Below are 17,051 nucleotides of genomic sequence, written 5' to 3'. Positions count from 1 at the left end.
GATATGTATTACAGATTTCTGCTCTTGAAATCCTTTTTGTGAAGTTAATATTGTTTGTTGTGTCTAATTTTGTCTGTAAAAAAAGAGATCATTAAAATGTATTATCAGTAAGTTCAATTAACCAGGTGTGCATTACATATGAATTATTCAGAGGTCATTTAGTACATTTAATATTTAAAGTTGAATTTTTTGATCAATTTCTACGTCTAGCTAATTTTACACAATGAAATGCTGTTTTTTCCTCATGAACTTTCGTCTTAATATAGGAGAGGATAAATGAGTAAGGCTTACTTTCTCTGACTGGTAAAACATCAGGAAACACGGCTGAGTGATGTGGGGGAAGTGGGTTCAATCTGACCGGCAGGGCAGCACATTCCGGACATATTTCCCTTCTCATGTGCTGCTCAGCCAAGAATGAGTCCTCGGAAAACCCAAAATGATTCCCTGATGGGCGTGACGCGCAGGGATGTTGGAATAAGGAGGCTCCACCCATCTCTGTGGACCATGTGGTCCCCAACGCTCCTGTTGCTGAGCTCATAAGCTGGGAGAGAAACAGAAATAACAGTAGCTGTCAGGATGACTCAGATCTTTGTTAGCGTGTTTGTCTGCGCTGCGATTTCGTTCTTGCTCCTATAACTCTCTATATGGGCAACTCCAAGCCTCCCTGCGCCACCTTTCGCAACAAATTCTGTACAATTTGGGGATCCGGTGAAAGCTCCTGACAGCTGCGCTCCGTGCCCAGGGGAGGATGGGCAGACGTGAGGCGCACAGCACAGGCGAGATGAACCCCAGCCACCTCTCCGAGCTCGGCTGCCTGCAGGACTCGGCGTCCAGCGGCCACCAGCACCACCAGCAGCAGCATCAGCAGCGCCACCACGGCGAGCAGCTCCGGAGGACTGACAGCGGTCACCCGTGCAGCGCAGACATGAGGCAAAGGAAGGCGGACCTGGCCGCGGCGGTAGCGCCGGTGGAAGTGAAGAAGCACCAGCATAAACACAACCTGAAGCACCGCTATGAGGTGATGGAGACGCTGGGAAAAGGCACCTACGGCAAAGTCAAAAAAGCGGTGGAGAGAGCCAGCATGAGAACAGTGAGTAACAGTTGTAGGATTTATATTTTATACACGAAAAAAAAATCTGTAAAATGTAGCTGTGAAGCAACCAGTTTTTGAAATGTTACAGAAAGTTTAGAAATTTAGAATTTAGAAAGTTTTTTTTTATTTTATTTTTTTTTAGGAAGGACAAATGAGAGGTGGGCTGATAACCACGGGGTGGTTCACCAAATCAAAATGTTTGATAACAAAGTAATTAAATGCAAATCTCTGTAGAATCACATTGTTCAAACAACCAAATAGTTTCTGAGTTCATATTTTTAAGCACATGAATCCCAGGTCCAAGATGATGCCAGGAGCGAGGGATGAACATACAAAAGGGGGCCAGATGAAGGACAACACAGAAATACATACTAGATGTTGTTCTGTTGTCTACTAAATTCATGTACCAGGGGTGTGTCGTGGTCCCTGTGTCTATATCTGCTTGCTGTGGGTCTTAATTATTGATGCTGAATACTTGCTTCCTGTTCTGCAAGGCTGAAGTGCCTTTGCTCTGACTCACTCAGCGTTTGGGGTATAAGAACCCTACAATCGGCCTCCAACAGTGGTTTGACCCAGTTCACTGGAAACCAGCAAAAACCCATCTTATGCATTGACAGATATGATCTATTTTACTTCCGAACTGCAGATTCTGACAGTGGTCAGATGACTTGTAAGTGGATTTCTGCTGACTCTACTGCAATCTGACCAACAAGAGGCACAGTGCTTTTACCTCTACCCTCCGTTTTGGAAAACAAACACATGCCAGTAGTGGGAAGTTCTTGGGAAATTAGAGCTTGGATCTTGTGCTTGTCGCTTCACCTCTAACCCTGAGCATCTAATTGGGATGGGAGAAAACAAGGCATGAAGAGCAGCTCTAGAGTGTGTGTGTGTGTGTGTGAGCAGAGTGAGAGGGTTTGTTGGGACATGGGGAAAATGCAGAATTCCTTGTGCCATTAGCCAGCGCATACCAGGGATTCTTTGAAACAAAACTGACATTATTTTTGGAAACAAGGCTAAGGGGCTGTTGTTTGAGCTCAGCAAAAAGGGCAGAAGAAAAGGAGGAGAAGGTAGAGGAGAGTTTTAGAGCAAATTGAAGATTTGGGATCAGAATTACCAACGTGCCAGAAATGTCACAGGATTGGATCAAAACTAATTCAAAGAAAAAAAAATGAAGGATTTTCGGTTTAAGATTTGACTAATTATAAATGTGTCTGATGTGTTTTATCCCGTAATACATAATTGTATCAGATGTTTATAGGACCTAAGTTGTAATGCAGTATTTTAAGAGAAAAACAAGTTTTGCTTTGCATTATCTTGCAGGACCATTGTCTTTACACCAAATGGAGGCTTGGAAAAATTGTTTATAATTATTTTATGTTCCAACATGTTAGAACAAGACATGAATGTATTTTGATAGGTTTGACCAGCAGAAAAATACTAATCATTTTTGATGAAAAAGGAAAATTATACATGCTTTACATTTTTCTAAATGAAGAGAAATGTGAAAAGTGCATTGTGTTCAGCACCCGAGTGATTCTGCAAATTTATAAAAACACTGTAACCACAACTGCAGGTAATTTACCAAGTTTTAAACAGTTCACTTACAGAATAGTCCTGCTTTTAACACTGTGATCTTCCCACCAACTCTTTTTCAATGTCTGATTTTCCCTGCATGACTTGGAGCAAACTGCAAATCCAACTAATTCAGGTTTTCAAATCGCAAAAGAAGAACATGGCAAAAAGGATCTTCACATTTACCACTTATTGCATTATGTTTTTTTTGTTTGTTTTCTCCATGTGAACACCTCGGCATATTTTAATAGAATCCTAAAGCCAAATCCTCTGCTTCCACCCTGAGTGAGATGATGAAGACCTATTTCCTTTACCGTCAAATTACTACAGTGTGCCTGTCTTGGTCCAGATCCCTGTAAGCAGCACATAGCACAGTTTGTAATTGTTGGCTATGAAAGGAACAGCTTAAGGCTCTGTGTTTAGCCGAGCCCTGAGGTCCAGGGTCTGTTTGGCAACGATCCCGTCTAATCCCACAGCTAAATCTTACGCAGATGCTTTAGTGACTCTTGGGATGCATATGTGTGCCTCTCCATGTATGTCCATGTCAGGAAATCTTAGACTTCAATAATGACTTGACGCACAATCACTCAGAAAACCATGTCAATTTTTCAGCCTCCTGCAGAGAAGGGAGAGGAGGATGGAGCTGTAAACTCCTGTTACTCTCACCCCGAAATAGCCTCTGGATTTCTACCTCTTTTGCTCTCACTTCAAGCACAACTCTGATCAGCTCTTGGTGACTCATGCAAGTGGCAGCTTATGTTTCCTGCTTTTGTGAAGCAGCGATTCTAATCTCAGAATTTGTCACTCAGCTTGTTATATGGAAGAACAATGAGGCACAGCGATGCTTCTGATGTCTGCTCACAGCAGAGTGAGCTCATACAAGCGCACACATTCTCAATCTCCCCCCTATTGAAATTTGTCGAAAAGGGGTGAGCAATGCCTTCTTTATGCAAATTTTCAGCGGCTAATGCTGACAGCGAAACACAACTTGTTATTGCTCCTGTAATTTGTCCTGCCCTGTTTTTGCTAAATTTGATTCAGTATCTCATTTCAGCCATCCATTTTCTTTGTGTAATTTCCTACTAGATATACTCTGACAACGAAACACACCTGGGTAACGAAGTATAGATTTTTCACCGCCGTATTTCACAAAAACATAGAGGTTTTATAGACACACAAGAAAACTGATAATCCTGACTTGTGTGTGTATGTGTGTCGGATGAGCAACGTTTGACTTGTGTCAGTGTAGATTCTGCAGTATTCAGGTCCCATCCCAGTTTGCCCTGACCCTCTTCACAAATCACCTCCATGTGTTTTATTGTTGACAAATCTTCCTGCTATCCATGCAGTGTTTTCCCATATTGTGGAACAAACACCTCCAAAAATAAGTGTCAGTGGAAACTTGTTTTTGGAAGAATAGACTCTATCTTAATTAAATATTGATTTACAATAATTTAGGAAAACAAATGCAAAAAAAAAAAAAAAAACACACACACACACACGCACACACACATTGCTTTACAGGTAACAAATTATATCTGAAATAAGTTTGATTGATTTCACACACTCAAAAAAATCTGTCTATTGCATTTAAATGGTGAAATAAAGGACTTCTACTAATGAATTCCACTTGCCACACTATTCCCTTTCTTTCCTCTTGTTGCTCTGGCTATTCAGGTCAGCAAATCACTAGTTAGCCAACACTGGACAAGTGCCATTCGGCTGATAACTGCTCAGCATGGACTGCAGACTGCAGCCCTGCAATGGCAATTTCACTTCAGCACAAAGTCTCAGTTAATGTGGGAAAATGTCTCTGAATGTCTGTAGTTTGACCGTCGAAAATGCCAAGCATTCCCAAAAAGCAGCAATTTCCCTTCATTACATAGCTTCCTCATCAATTATGGAAGGTCAGGCCACTCGCAGGAATTCAGTGGCTTGTGTTCGCCTTGCACGACTGCAGCTAACGGAGCGTGTGAATCGTGTCTTCCCGTTGTCCCGTAGACATTTTTCCAGCAGCTGAGAATGCTACGGCAGTGACCTTGGGAAGGAGGGGTCTAGTTCAACCATGAGGACGCTCAGGGGGCCGATGTGTCGTCTGTGTGTTTAAATGTCAGCTCTGCTTGTGCACATCCTGTGGTGTGTATTAATCTAAAGTTCGATTCTGACGTCCGCTCTTTGCTCCTCTCCTTCATGCTATTTCTGTAAGAGTTCCTCTGTCCAGAGAGGTTTAGTGGCTCGTGTTGGGGGAGATCTGTTGTGGTGCTCCTGTATGTGTGGATTTAGGGGGGGGGGGGGGGGTTTGCATTGGGGTACAGTGTGTGCCTGGGATTAAAGAAGAGGAGTGTTAACTCCACAGCTGTCAACCTTCTGCTTCTGAGCGCGCTCGCTTCCCTGGACAGCAGCCTCTAAAACCAGCATAATCACCTCTAATACCCACAGATTTCATTTGTGCAAGAGAGTGTGTATATCTGTGCTTCTAGTATGCATGTAAGCTTATACTGATTTTTAGAAGTTAAAGGAAAAATGAACCGCATCACCCAGTTTCCCATGTGGTACCTCCAGAACAAGCTTTCCAGAGATGAAATTAATTTTGAACATTTGTTTACACTCAGTTGTATGTTTTCATTCCCAGGTGGCAATCAAGTCGATCCGAAAAGAACGCATCACCGACGATCTGGATCGGATTCACATCCAGAGAGAGATCGAGATCACCTCCTCACTCCGACACGCCAACATCATACGCTTCCATGAGGGTAAGGCCGTGTTGCATAAGCAGAGGGAGGCGTAAAAATCACGTATTCAAGTCAGTTACTCAGTTCACATAGATATTTTGTCTTCATTATTCTTGAAAACAAAAAAATAAACAATGACTTCATCCAACTAAGATTGATCTGTTTGTCTAGTGACTTAGATGGCTTCCTGATCTGCGCATTTAAAAAAAAAAACATTTTTTTCCCCAATACGACTGAAATCGCATCGACACTTATTATTATTGTATGACTTTATTGACTTTATCTGGCGCACATAATTTCTCCATATTTTTCCATAGCTCACATAATTTCTCCATATTTTTCCATAATGCACAAAATGCACCTAAAAATTGACCCAAATGGATCTAGATAGTTCTTAAAATATCTACATTTAGAACTCTGCAGAGCTGAGTATCATGACAAATAGCACGGTAAATTAACATTAAAGGTTGACACACCCTTTTTCTGAGCATTTTACATCTATTATCCATAGTTGAAATTAAATTTCATTGATATTAGACTGCAGAAATCATCGGAGTGAGAAAAAAAAGGGGGTTTTCATCCCTGGTTTTAACAAGTCCATGAAAATTAATCTAAAAAAATGTTGTCCATCCATCTAGATAGATAAACAGTTTTTGTGTGTGAACCCCCAGGTCAACAGAAATATTTACAGTAAACTCAGTTCATTTCCATATTTACTGTAAAAACAAAAAAAAAATCAAATTGGGTCTGAGAACTCCCCTAATTTAAGTCCTGAAAAGTCTTGAATTAGATTATGAAAAATGTGTGGAAACCCCTCCCTGTAAAACCTTTCTTGCGTGCTGTGTTGACAGTTTTCGAGAGCCGGGATAAGATTGTGATAGTGATGGAGTACGCCAGCAGAGGGGAGCTGTACGACTACATACAGGAGAGGAAGCGACTGCCGGAAACAGAAGCCAGAAGCATCTTCAGGCAGATTGCTTCTGCCGTCCACTACTGCCACAAGGTCAGACACGCATACGCCCCTCAGATGTGCCACAGAAACTGAGTATAAACTGGGGCAACACATGAATACACGTGCCAAGTATTCGGCTGAGCGTCAGTAAATACCGTAATGCTAAATCCACTAAATCCTAATCATAATACTGTGCTGAAACCTGACTTTAGTTTCAGATCTCTCTGGTTTTGGAGCACATTAGGCTCTGATTGCTGTTCGCAGTCACATATTTACATATTCACCGACCTCCTTTATGAATTGGCGAAGAACCAAATCCTTCTTTTCTGTTGTCGATGTCAACATTAAATTAGCAGCTTTGCCAAAAAAGCAGGAATTACCAGGGAAATGCCTAAATCCGTTTAACACACAGCAGCGGCTAGCAAGGAGCTGTGCCTGACAGTCAGCTGAGCTGGAAGTAACAAATACGGTTTGTTACTTGTTGATTTTTTCACGAATTCAACATGTTAAACTCAAATTAACATCCAAGCTCCTACAGTTTGCAGGGAGGAGGGAATTTGCTTTCCTGCTGCTCCTGAGTATACTCTTAAAATAGAAACAAATGTTCTGGCATGAATGAATAATTGAATGTGCCACAGAAGTATGCAGGGCACACCGAGGTATTTTCAGCACTTCCAGAGTTTTCTGTTACATAAAACGAGCCATGGTAACAATAAGGATAAACCGATCTAACAAATATACCAGTTTTGTTTTTGTATGTTCACGAGAACAATAACATAGCAATAAACTTGCATAGAAACTTTGACTATGTGCAGAAAACACATTCTGGAGACATGGGTCATTTCCTTCACAAAAGTGGACCAAAGAGGATGAAATTAATGAAAGAATGGAGTCTCAGAGTTTCTTTGCGTCACTCGACTTCCTGGGTGGTCATACATATCTATTGAGGCCTTGTCTTTTCCTGTGAATCACTGCCAAATCGGTATCTATGGAAACACTCAATCCTTCAACAAACCTTTCCTCCTAAAGGAGCTGAAACTGGGGTTTTTTTTCTCCTCCGATTTTCCAGACTCCACATGTCTCCTGACTTGTTGGCACCAGTCAGGAGATTGAGTCATCGCCAGAATTAAAAAAGAAAAAAAAAAAAGCCCAAACTAATTATTTCTCTGCTTGATAACCTGCCTCAACGTTCTCGTGTTCTGTCTCCGCTCTCTTGCAGAATGGTGTCGTGCATCGAGACCTTAAGCTGGAGAACATCCTTTTAGATCAAGATTTAAATGTAAAGGTAAGGCTAAGCAAATCCAGCTAATCATATTTGGAAACACATCATTAAGTCGAAAAAAGATGAATATTTTGAACATATATGTAAAGACTTTATCCCCACGGTAAAGACAATGTTATTTTTATACTATCCCCACCGAACCCCAGTAAACATTGTGCAGAGTCTTATAAAGTTACCCAGGGGATGTTTTCTTGCCTTGCCTGGATGTTACTGGCCTTTTATGGGAGCTGTTCATGGCCAAAGGGGAACGCAAAGAATCCAGCAGCAATCTGGGCAGACGGTTAAAAAAATGTTTAAAAAAAAAAAAAAAAGCAGTATGTGCAGACTTCCCAGCAGTTCTTCATTCATTACTTACCTAACCTAAACAAGCTCGCCACACTGACCTCTCAGCAGCATGTGCTGCAGGAAATGACCAACACTCATGTGTTTATCTTATGTCTGCACAATAGAAAAAAATGCTTAATAATGGCGTGTGTAAGAAAACAGGAACAATGAGGCATGCTTTAAATAACTTTGAGTCTGGGTCAGTTTAGACTGCTGTGTGCTTTGCTGTGTCTGAATGAAGTGAATACTTAAGGAAAATTAGCCAATTATGATGATAATTGATCACTTTCACTGAGTGAAAGTGAAAGAAGAAAACTTTCCAGAGCAAATAACATTTCCGAACAACCTGTTTTAAGCTCATCAAAGTTTTAATGCAGACCCATTCAATAAATTAGAATATTATTAAAAGGTTTGTTCATTTTAATAAGCCTATCACCAAATGAAACGTATTATATAAATGAGTTCAAAGACTTGCATCTTAACATCTGTGTTTCTCTTAATCATGATGATTTTCTGCTCAAAGGTAACGAAAACACGACATTTAAGGTTAAAATATTACAACAGACCAATAAAAAAACAGAAATGTGGTTTTAAAAAACTTAATACCTGCTTAGATTTATTAAGCAGGTATTAATTAAAGGTACTGTATTAAGCAGGTATTTATTAAAGGTACTTTTAATCTGACAAGTAAGAGTTATCAGGACATATATTCTAATTTACTGAATTTGACAGTATGTTGACATAGCACATTAAACCTCACATCGACCTCAATGTGGAATCAATAACACTTTAATGTATGTGTTACTGCAGACAAAAAAAAGCAAAGTACATATGATTCAAAGTTTCGATACACTGCTCAGTTTTTCATATTTTGCAGATCTTCATTTCTAATATTTTTACGTTGGAGTTGAGCCGGTTTCTTTGGTCTTTCTAAAGTTTCCTCGCATCTGTTAATAAACTTTTCATCACGTTAAGCCATCTGAGACGTCTAAAACCCTGTTGGAACAAGTGAAGGGACGTTATGACCATCGCATCACAAACACACACTGTTATTGCCACTGTATAAATAAATAAAGACCACAGAGTTACGTTGTATACACAATGTCACCTTCTGTATTTAGGTCTCTGTTGTTGTGATGGAAAAAATGTTGCCGTGTATTTTTAACACCAGAGCTTGTGATAGTGGGCTGGTGTGCATGTTAATAATCTCTTCAGATAGAGTCGGGGCACCGTGTGTGTGGTTATGTCTCCTCGCAGCCCGGATGAGTGGTTGTTCCGTTACGTAAGCGTGCAAGCAGCGCCAGGCTGATGTTTTTGGCTCGTCCTCTTTCCTTGCTCGCACATTAACTGACAAAAATCTTCGCGGAGCTATTTTTGGACCATTAAAAATAGCTGTGAATTGTTGTGCTTTCAGTGCACGACTCCAAATTCGCAGAGAATAGTCACTGAAAAGGAATCCAGATTCCAGGATGTGAGAGGTAACTTGAATGTTTGGCAATGCGTACACTCGAACAGAAAGTTTGCGTTTTTAGAGTGTTATTGTGTTTATTGTCTATGTCTTGCAGGAGGGAGGAAAATAAACTGCTTTAATCTGAATCTGTTGTTTTGTTTTACGTCTTCTCTCTGCAGCTCGCCGATTTTGGCCTTTCCAATAATTTCCAGACGGGCTCCCTGCTGCAGACCTACTGTGGAAGTCCTCTCTATGCTGCTCCAGAGATAGTCAAGGGGCTGCCGTACACCGGACCAGAGGTGGGTCGGTCAACACCAATTACACTGGGAATGTAGACTGGGAATGTAATTTCTGTAGGATATTGTTTGAATTTTGGGATTTCTAAATGCTCTAAAGCAGGGGTGTCAAAGTCAAATGGACGGAGGGCCAAATAAAAAATTTAGCTACAAGCCGAGGGCCGGACTGATCGAATGTTCATTGAAATTTTTTTAAATGACGCATATAGTCTAGTTAACCTAATTGAACCTACTGAAAACCTAACAAATATATTCCAATATGATCAGATAAATAAAGCAATATTTTCTTATGGCTCTGTCAGTAATCTTTAATTTTCAACAGACACAACTGAAATATTTTTAAAATATAATTGGATTGAAATACAATAAAATAAAGTGCAAAAATCTATTAATCCACATATGTCAGAGTCAAGGCATTTAGATGTGTCGCCGGCGAATTACGGTACTGCAAATTTAGATGTGTCGCCGGCGACACATCTAAATTTGCAGTACCGTAATTCCGCCACACGTAGCGCTAAGTGGAAAAATTCCAACGGTTTCTGAAAGGGGAGACGTTGCACTTTCCAGCAAGTATCGGGTTAATACGGTAACTTCGCAGCTGCAGCTGCAGAGAATGTAATTAATCCGGGGGGCACTCGTTTAATAGACGGTATATTTCGGCAATAACTTGGTGGATATTGAAAGTTCCGGTTGTTATGGATACATGGGTAAGTACATCATCTCACAGAACATTTAAAGAACTACTTACAGTTCAAATAAGGAAGATACTTTTTTTCAGACGGGGTGCCGGCTTGCTGCGGTCTGCGGGCCGGTTCTAATAATAAATCAAGATCATCCCAGGGGCCGCAATAAACCTTCTCGCGGGCCGGATGTGGCCCGCGGGCCTTGACTCTGACATATGTGCTCTAAAGCATTTTAGAGTGTTTTTAGAAACAGTTTCCCCGTCACTACCTCTCATGGCAGCAAATCACTTTCGATTTCATCAATCATGGACAGGATCCCAATTATATATCTTCCTGATATCACACAGCCTTAGTTCTTTCTGCCTGTTTTCTTTCTGATTTTTAGTTATATGTGAATAGAATGTGTAGATTGTGTATATGTTTGTTCTTCCACATATGTGGTTATATCATTTTTCAGATACTTCACAGACAGTGAATCAGTCAATATCCTCTCTGCTCCCAGTTTCCTTCATTCACATCCCTTGTCTTTCTTCCTGTTGTGTTATTTCCTTCTCTGCTCTAACGTCACCTTTTGTTGGTCCACCGGATTTCCTGTTCGAGCATAACTTAAGCTTACTTGAATAAATTCATTGCATCGTTACTTTACATCTGTTCTGCAGTCTGTGTTTCATCTGCGTTTTGCTGCTGTTAACCTGCTTTTTATGATACAAATCACAGCAGCCTTTGGTTTGAATAAAAATTGTGTACAGGTTTATTTGTTAGAATGCACCCATTGAAAGTGATCTGTCCAAATAGATAATAAAAAAATATGAACTCAAACAAATCCTTTACGAAGATCAATGCCAAAACATATTTCTTTGCATTCTCACAGTGTTAAAGTTTCATAAAGCCAACTGTTTTAATAGAAGACATTATTTTACTCTTGTTGCGTGTTAGGTGGACTGCTGGGCTCTCGGGGTGCTGCTGTATGCGTTAGTCTACAGCAGTATGCCTTTTGATGGGGCCAATCACAAAAAACTGACTGAGCAGATCAGCCAAGGCCGCTACTGCAGACCCAACCCGCCTTCAGGTAAATCAATAAAACGTTCACCTCCGAGAAAAACGTCTTTAAGCCGTATCGGGTGTGATTGCTTTGTGTTAAGCCTCTTTAAATAGCTGTTGATCTGTTCCTCCCAGACGCCTGTGCCCTCATTGACTGGCTGCTGACGGTACGTGCAGATGAGAGGGCCACGATAGAGGATGTAGCCCACCACTGGTGGGTAAACTGGGGCTACGATGAGAGTGTATGTGACTGCCCCACGGCTCCGCACCAAGAATGCCCTTCCCCCTTGCTGGCCCGCTACATCGACTGGCAGAATCAGGTCGGCAAAGCTGGCGAAATGACATCTGACCCTGGAAGCAGGACTTCGGACTCCTCCTGTCGTCCTCAGCTGACATCAAACTCGTTTTACTTCAGTTTACCCTTAAAAAATGACTGTGGAGGAGGAGCAAGGGTCCGTGGAGGGGCTTCAAACCTCAGAAAGTCACGCAAGGAGAATGTCATTCCACAGACCGCCATGGGAGCCTGCACTGATGTCGGTTCAGCAGCTGTGTCTCCGGCTCCGGTGGTCACTTCCACCCCAGAAAGAAGAAAACCCAAAGGCATATTGAAGCACCAGAGGAGTTTAGATTCAGTCTTCCACAACTCTCCAAAGGAAAACTCTTCCTCCCAGACGTGCAACACTCTCCCTCACCCGCATCGGACGCAAACACTTGTTCACACGCGTGTCGATGTCTTGTCCAAAACCCTTCCTCACCCGCCTACGTTCAGTCAGCCTTCTTCTAAGATGCCAAAGAAAGGAATACTAAAGAGTCGAGGCTCGGGTTATAACTTAGCTCCCGATCGGAATTGTTCTGGAGAAAGAGTGCAAGAGAGCGATGCAGGTCAGTCAGGTTCCCACAAGACTTTCCCGGCTGCAGAAGAGAGTCCCAACATGCGAACAGAGGCAGTAAGGAGGCGGAAAGGCATTCTGAAACGTAACGGCAAGTTCTCCCGCAGTCTGGATCTTCCTGACAATCCCATTTCACCTGACTGTTTGGCACCTGCAATTTTCCCAGAGGCCCTCCAGCAGCTCCTGCAGCCCTCGGGGGACGCCGAGGGCCGACGCAGCCGCCCCTCCAGTGTGGTCAGCGAGGACAGCCTCTTCTCCTCTGATTCCTTTGATCTGCTGGACCTCAGCGCTCAGTCACAACCCAGGATTTTCTCCCAGGGACGGCGGCACAGCGGCGCCGGCGGCTGTGAGGAGAACGAGGCGGACGAGGTCAAAGGAGACAAAAAAGGACAGAAGCAATAAATTGATGGATCTGTGATAGTGTGATAACAAGTACCTGTTGTGTTGAAAAGAGTGAAGGATCCTGACCTCTGGAACATGGCAATTGTTGACATTAACTGGGAATGTGAAGCGTCATTTGTAATCGTATTTGCACCTACAAGCACATGACCAAGGGGGTCCACCACCCGCCTCTGAGATCAAACCTGCTCACTTTGATGTCATCTGCACAGTGTAACATCACCTGCTGTACACAATGCATGTGAACTAGAAATGTGAGGACCAACAAAATGTTAGTTTTTAAAAGTTTTTTCAAAAACACAAGTTATCTCTACGTGCAAAGTTCAGATATTTGTTTACAGTGATAACCCTTTGTGATGTCCGCAACTCAGCATATTTACATGACAGTTTGCAATTGATCTAATTAGCGTTTTTTTTTATTTCAGATGCAGATGTTAACTAATCTGACTTTTGTGTAATATTTTATTCACGAAATTGTTTTTTACCTTATGAGCCTTTTAAGAAGTTAACTCACTCTGGCGTATTAGGATATTTTATCAAGCAGACTCAAGGGCACTTTGTTGTTTCTGTGGAAAGTGTTGCCTTATTACAGCTAGGTTTCACCAAGTTTTAATCTAATATTTCTTCTTGTGCAATTCTGCTCATGAGATATGTTTCGACGGGAAGAATTAGAGATTCATTCGTGACAAGAGCCAGGTGTTTGGCTACTCTGATGTGAGTTAAGGGCAATTTATGTTTTATTTTGTGTGAAAATACTAAATAAGAAGATGAATTAAGCAGTAAAAGTAGTTCTGCTGCCTTTAACACCTGTATTTATTCCTCACAGTGTTGACTGTGTGCAATTTGCTCATTTGTACCTGAACAGATTAATGAGTTGCAGAATTATTTTTCTTTTTTTTTTTTTTTTGCTGTAACCACACTTGTGCTGCTGTGGATGTTTAAGGTGATCCGTGCAAAAAGATGTGCTTTATAAAAAAAATAAGGATATTCCTTGTGTTGAACTATTTTATACTTGTTCTGCAACAGTTAATAAATTATTTGAATCAATACGTTGTCAAACTTTCATGTTTTTTTCTGGTGAGAAAGAACAAAAAAAGCACAAATCTGAACAAGAACTTGTGTCATTTTAAAAACACCTGCATCAAGCTCATTATAATAAATCATAGCATAACGTAATTAAAGGAGCATTACAATAAAACATCAAACTTCTCACTTACCTTTTGCTATTTACTTTTCGGTTCTTGTGTCCCGAGAAAAACTGGTGCTAGTCAACAGACTGGCTTCATTGCAGCTTTTGTTTTTGAGCAAAAGTAGTTTTTCTAAAGGAAAAAACAATGAGTACAGGTTGACATTTTTATCTTTTGAGTAGGCCATAAAGGCGCTAAATATGTTCATATTTTCCATGCCATGTCACAAAATGGATTTAGCTTTATGCATTTCCTTTTGTGAAACACACCGGTGGCAGTAATTTGTTCCATGATTTGTAGTTCAAGCTGGGGTGTTTGGGTGTTACGCAGTGATAAAACTGCAACCCCTGCGATGCAGGGAAGCAATAAAATCTATCAACAGGAATCCACTGCCAGACTTTCAGTCTCCTTGCTGACCTGCAAAATAAATCTGCTCACTAAACCGGCTTAAAATGTTATGTTTAGATGATTAAAATCAAATCACTATATCTTATTATATTATGCACTACCAGTTTCTTCTTCATGAAAAGATGCATACATTAGCATAATATTCACTTTAATAAAAGACAGTTGAAATCCTTTGACAATAGCTGATGAATGAAGTTTTATATATGCTGATAAAGGAACTGAAGTTAGGGATCCCAGGTTAAACAGCATTTTGTTTTCTATGTTACAATTTTGCTCATACGGCCACAAAATGTTGCTGATTACTAATTACTTCATTCTTTTTTTTGTTGTACTTTATGTCATATTATTTTCGTTTCTTAATAGTTGTTGTCCTGTTTTAACAGTGCAATTCAAGCCTAATGTCACAAGTTGAAAACCTTGTGATATTAAATAAACATACGCCGATGGGCCTGCCTGATCTGGATGACAACCTCTCTAAGTGGCATGGATTGTGGACAAATTATTACAAAAATGTTGAACTATTGCAAATATCTGCAGTGGTTACAAATACCTAGCAAAGTAAATCTTGTAGGCTAAGAGGCTTTCTGCTTTGGTGCCTCACGTGTGGATACAAGTACCAGTGAGCGCACAAGGGTGAAAAATGTTTATGGGCTACTTTAAGAGGCTCTGCTCTTAAGAGGCTTTTGCAGTATTATGAACATATGACACACTTATATACATGTAAATACAATAACGCTAGTGATTAAACACATGAAGAAAGTTCTATTTTAAACTGCTATCTTAAAATCCTTACAAACATCTAAAATATCTACAGGGAAATGTTTCAAGACATAAACCTGGGTTTCAGACTAACATGCTGCGAGTCGGCCCTGCAGAAACAATGCATATGGTTAAGAATTAAGATTACATCAGTGAATAAAACCTGGGCTTGTGAAAAACAGGGTTTGATTGTCTGCGTCTTTTGTGGTGGTGTGTTTTGGACTTGTAAGTAGACATTTTATAAAAAAGTATTTCTGTTTCAAACATTTAGTTTTGTCTTTCATCATTTGTGAGCTTTCTGAGTAAAGCTTGTTGTTTGGTGGTAAACATTTCACATCTGTTTTAACATTCTATCACTGCTTATAGATTAATGTGTTTTGTTTTGCTTTTTCGTAACAGATCAGACAAATGCAGGCTCGACAAAAAGCAGCTGGCAAGATAAATAAAAGTGATTCGCATTCTTAACTCATTTTTCAGGATCGTACAGGAAGGCAAATTCAATCCAAGACCGGAGCTACAGTGCCATCTTGTGGTCATTGCTGAAACACATTGAAATATGACAGATATTCGCAGACAGAATTGAAAAAATTGAGACGTTTTGATTGGATTTCGCAAAGGTTAATTTTATCATTTAATAAATAACATACCTATTTATGATTAGCTCCATGGTCCTTCATTTTCTTTTTTTTAAATGGAGTAACAGAAAAAAAAGAAAAAAACATTTTTCAGTTCCTTTTAAGGTTCACACTATTTCCTCTTGGACCTGTTTGAACTCACAGATGCAGTTTCAACAAAATATCAATCAGCAGACGTCAAAACAAACACAGCCAAGCAAGTCCCCCACTACAAAACAGCTGAACAATTTCACAGAAATACCACAACCAAAATCCCAATCATACATTGTTGGGATGATAGTGGTGCAGGCATGATTAGCTCTAGGTGTCACAGGGGTGTCCAAAGTCGGTCCTGGAGGCCCGGCATCCTGCATGTTTTAGTTCTCTCCCTGGTTTAGCACACCTGCATCAAATGATGGCTCGTTAGAGGGCCTAAGGAGAATACTGACTTGCTTGAGGAGGTTGTTACTACGAACTAGGGAGAGAACTAAAACATGCAGGATCGCGGCCCTCAAGAACCGACTTCTCTAATTGAATGTCATTTCACATTACTGTGATTTCAGGGCAAAATAATCATATTTTATCTTCTATTTTTTGTTTGTGAAAATATGACCTATATAAGGGATATGCTGTGATTAAACTCGTAAAGATATACAGTTTTGATACGTCTGAAGGATAGCTTTTATTTATATATATAAAAAAATATGACAAGTAGAAGTGCATGGGATGTTAATTTAATGCACTGAAAACTTTGCAAAGCAGGATATTTTGTGTAAAGCGGGTGAAGCTTTCCTTTTTAGAGTCCGTCTCTTGTATTGTTTGTCTGCAAGACGATTGACTCGTTTCCGTACATCTGTAACCTGCCTAGTCTTCGTTGTTGTCATCATGGCCCCACTGTCGTCAACCAAATTAATAAATCAATGAATGAATCTGTAAATCAATGAGCCAATAAAAGTGCGCAACCGGGCTAGTGTTTTTTTTTTTTTTTTTTTTTGGTACATTCAGTGACACCTAGGAATTTGGACGTCTATAAAATGAAAATAGACAATAATCAAAGTCATTTATATGACTAAAGAACAGACACATACTTCCGCTTTTACTGCTAACTCCCCAAAGTCTCACTTTGCAAACAAAACGCAAAATGGTTGGCTGTGCTTCTTGATCGTTGCATTAAAGTCATGCATAGTACGTATGCATTCATTTCTTTGTTCTTCACACACATTGTTGTTGATACCCTACCAACAATACAGCGCTGGATGCATAAATGTTCCTATTTTTTGTTGTTTGTTTTTTATGGAATCAGAGGAGACTAAAAATTATTGATGCGACTTACTATCGTTACATTTCCTAATGCTACATTTATTCACCC

At 40.3% G+C, this 17,051-nt stretch overlaps 1 protein-coding gene across 1 annotated transcript; it reads left to right on the top strand.

Moving 5' to 3' along the window:
* The first annotated feature begins 517 nt into the window (after positions 1–517).
* Positions 518–13,761, top strand: LOC106918361 (NUAK family SNF1-like kinase 1). The gene is made up of 7 exons (XM_014988040.2): positions 518–1,090; positions 5,298–5,418; positions 6,249–6,400; positions 7,569–7,634; positions 9,585–9,704; positions 11,321–11,453; positions 11,561–13,761. Exons 1-7 carry the CDS (start codon positions 749–751, stop codon positions 12,715–12,717), a joined length of 2,091 nt encoding a protein of 696 aa, XP_014843526.2. The 5' UTR covers positions 518–748; the 3' UTR covers positions 12,718–13,761.
* Positions 13,762–17,051: the final 3,290 nt, after the last annotated feature.

Source organism: Poecilia mexicana, unplaced genomic scaffold, assembly GCF_051168715.1.
Source record: "Poecilia mexicana isolate PSO_F unplaced genomic scaffold, ASM5116871v1 scaffold_7, whole genome shotgun sequence".
Taxonomy (NCBI): domain Eukaryota; kingdom Metazoa; phylum Chordata; class Actinopteri; order Cyprinodontiformes; family Poeciliidae; genus Poecilia; species Poecilia mexicana.
Note: the sequence above shows the minus strand (reverse complement) of the source record. Positions and strands in the feature narration are given on the sequence as shown.

What these genes read in the sequence shown, in the direction of transcription:
- LOC106918361 (XM_014988040.2), top strand. Translation starts at nt 749, where the DNA reads ATGGGCAGACGTGAGGCGCACAGCACAGGCGAGATGAACCCCAGCCAC. An exon ending in AGAGAGCCAGCATGAGAACA is followed by an intron (nt 1,091 to 5,297) that starts GTGAGTAACAGT and finishes TTTCATTCCCAG; the next exon opens with GTGGCAATCAAGTCGATCCG. An exon ending in ATCAAGATTTAAATGTAAAG is followed by an intron (nt 7,635 to 9,584) that starts GTAAGGCTAAGC and finishes TTCTCTCTGCAG; the next exon opens with CTCGCCGATTTTGGCCTTTC.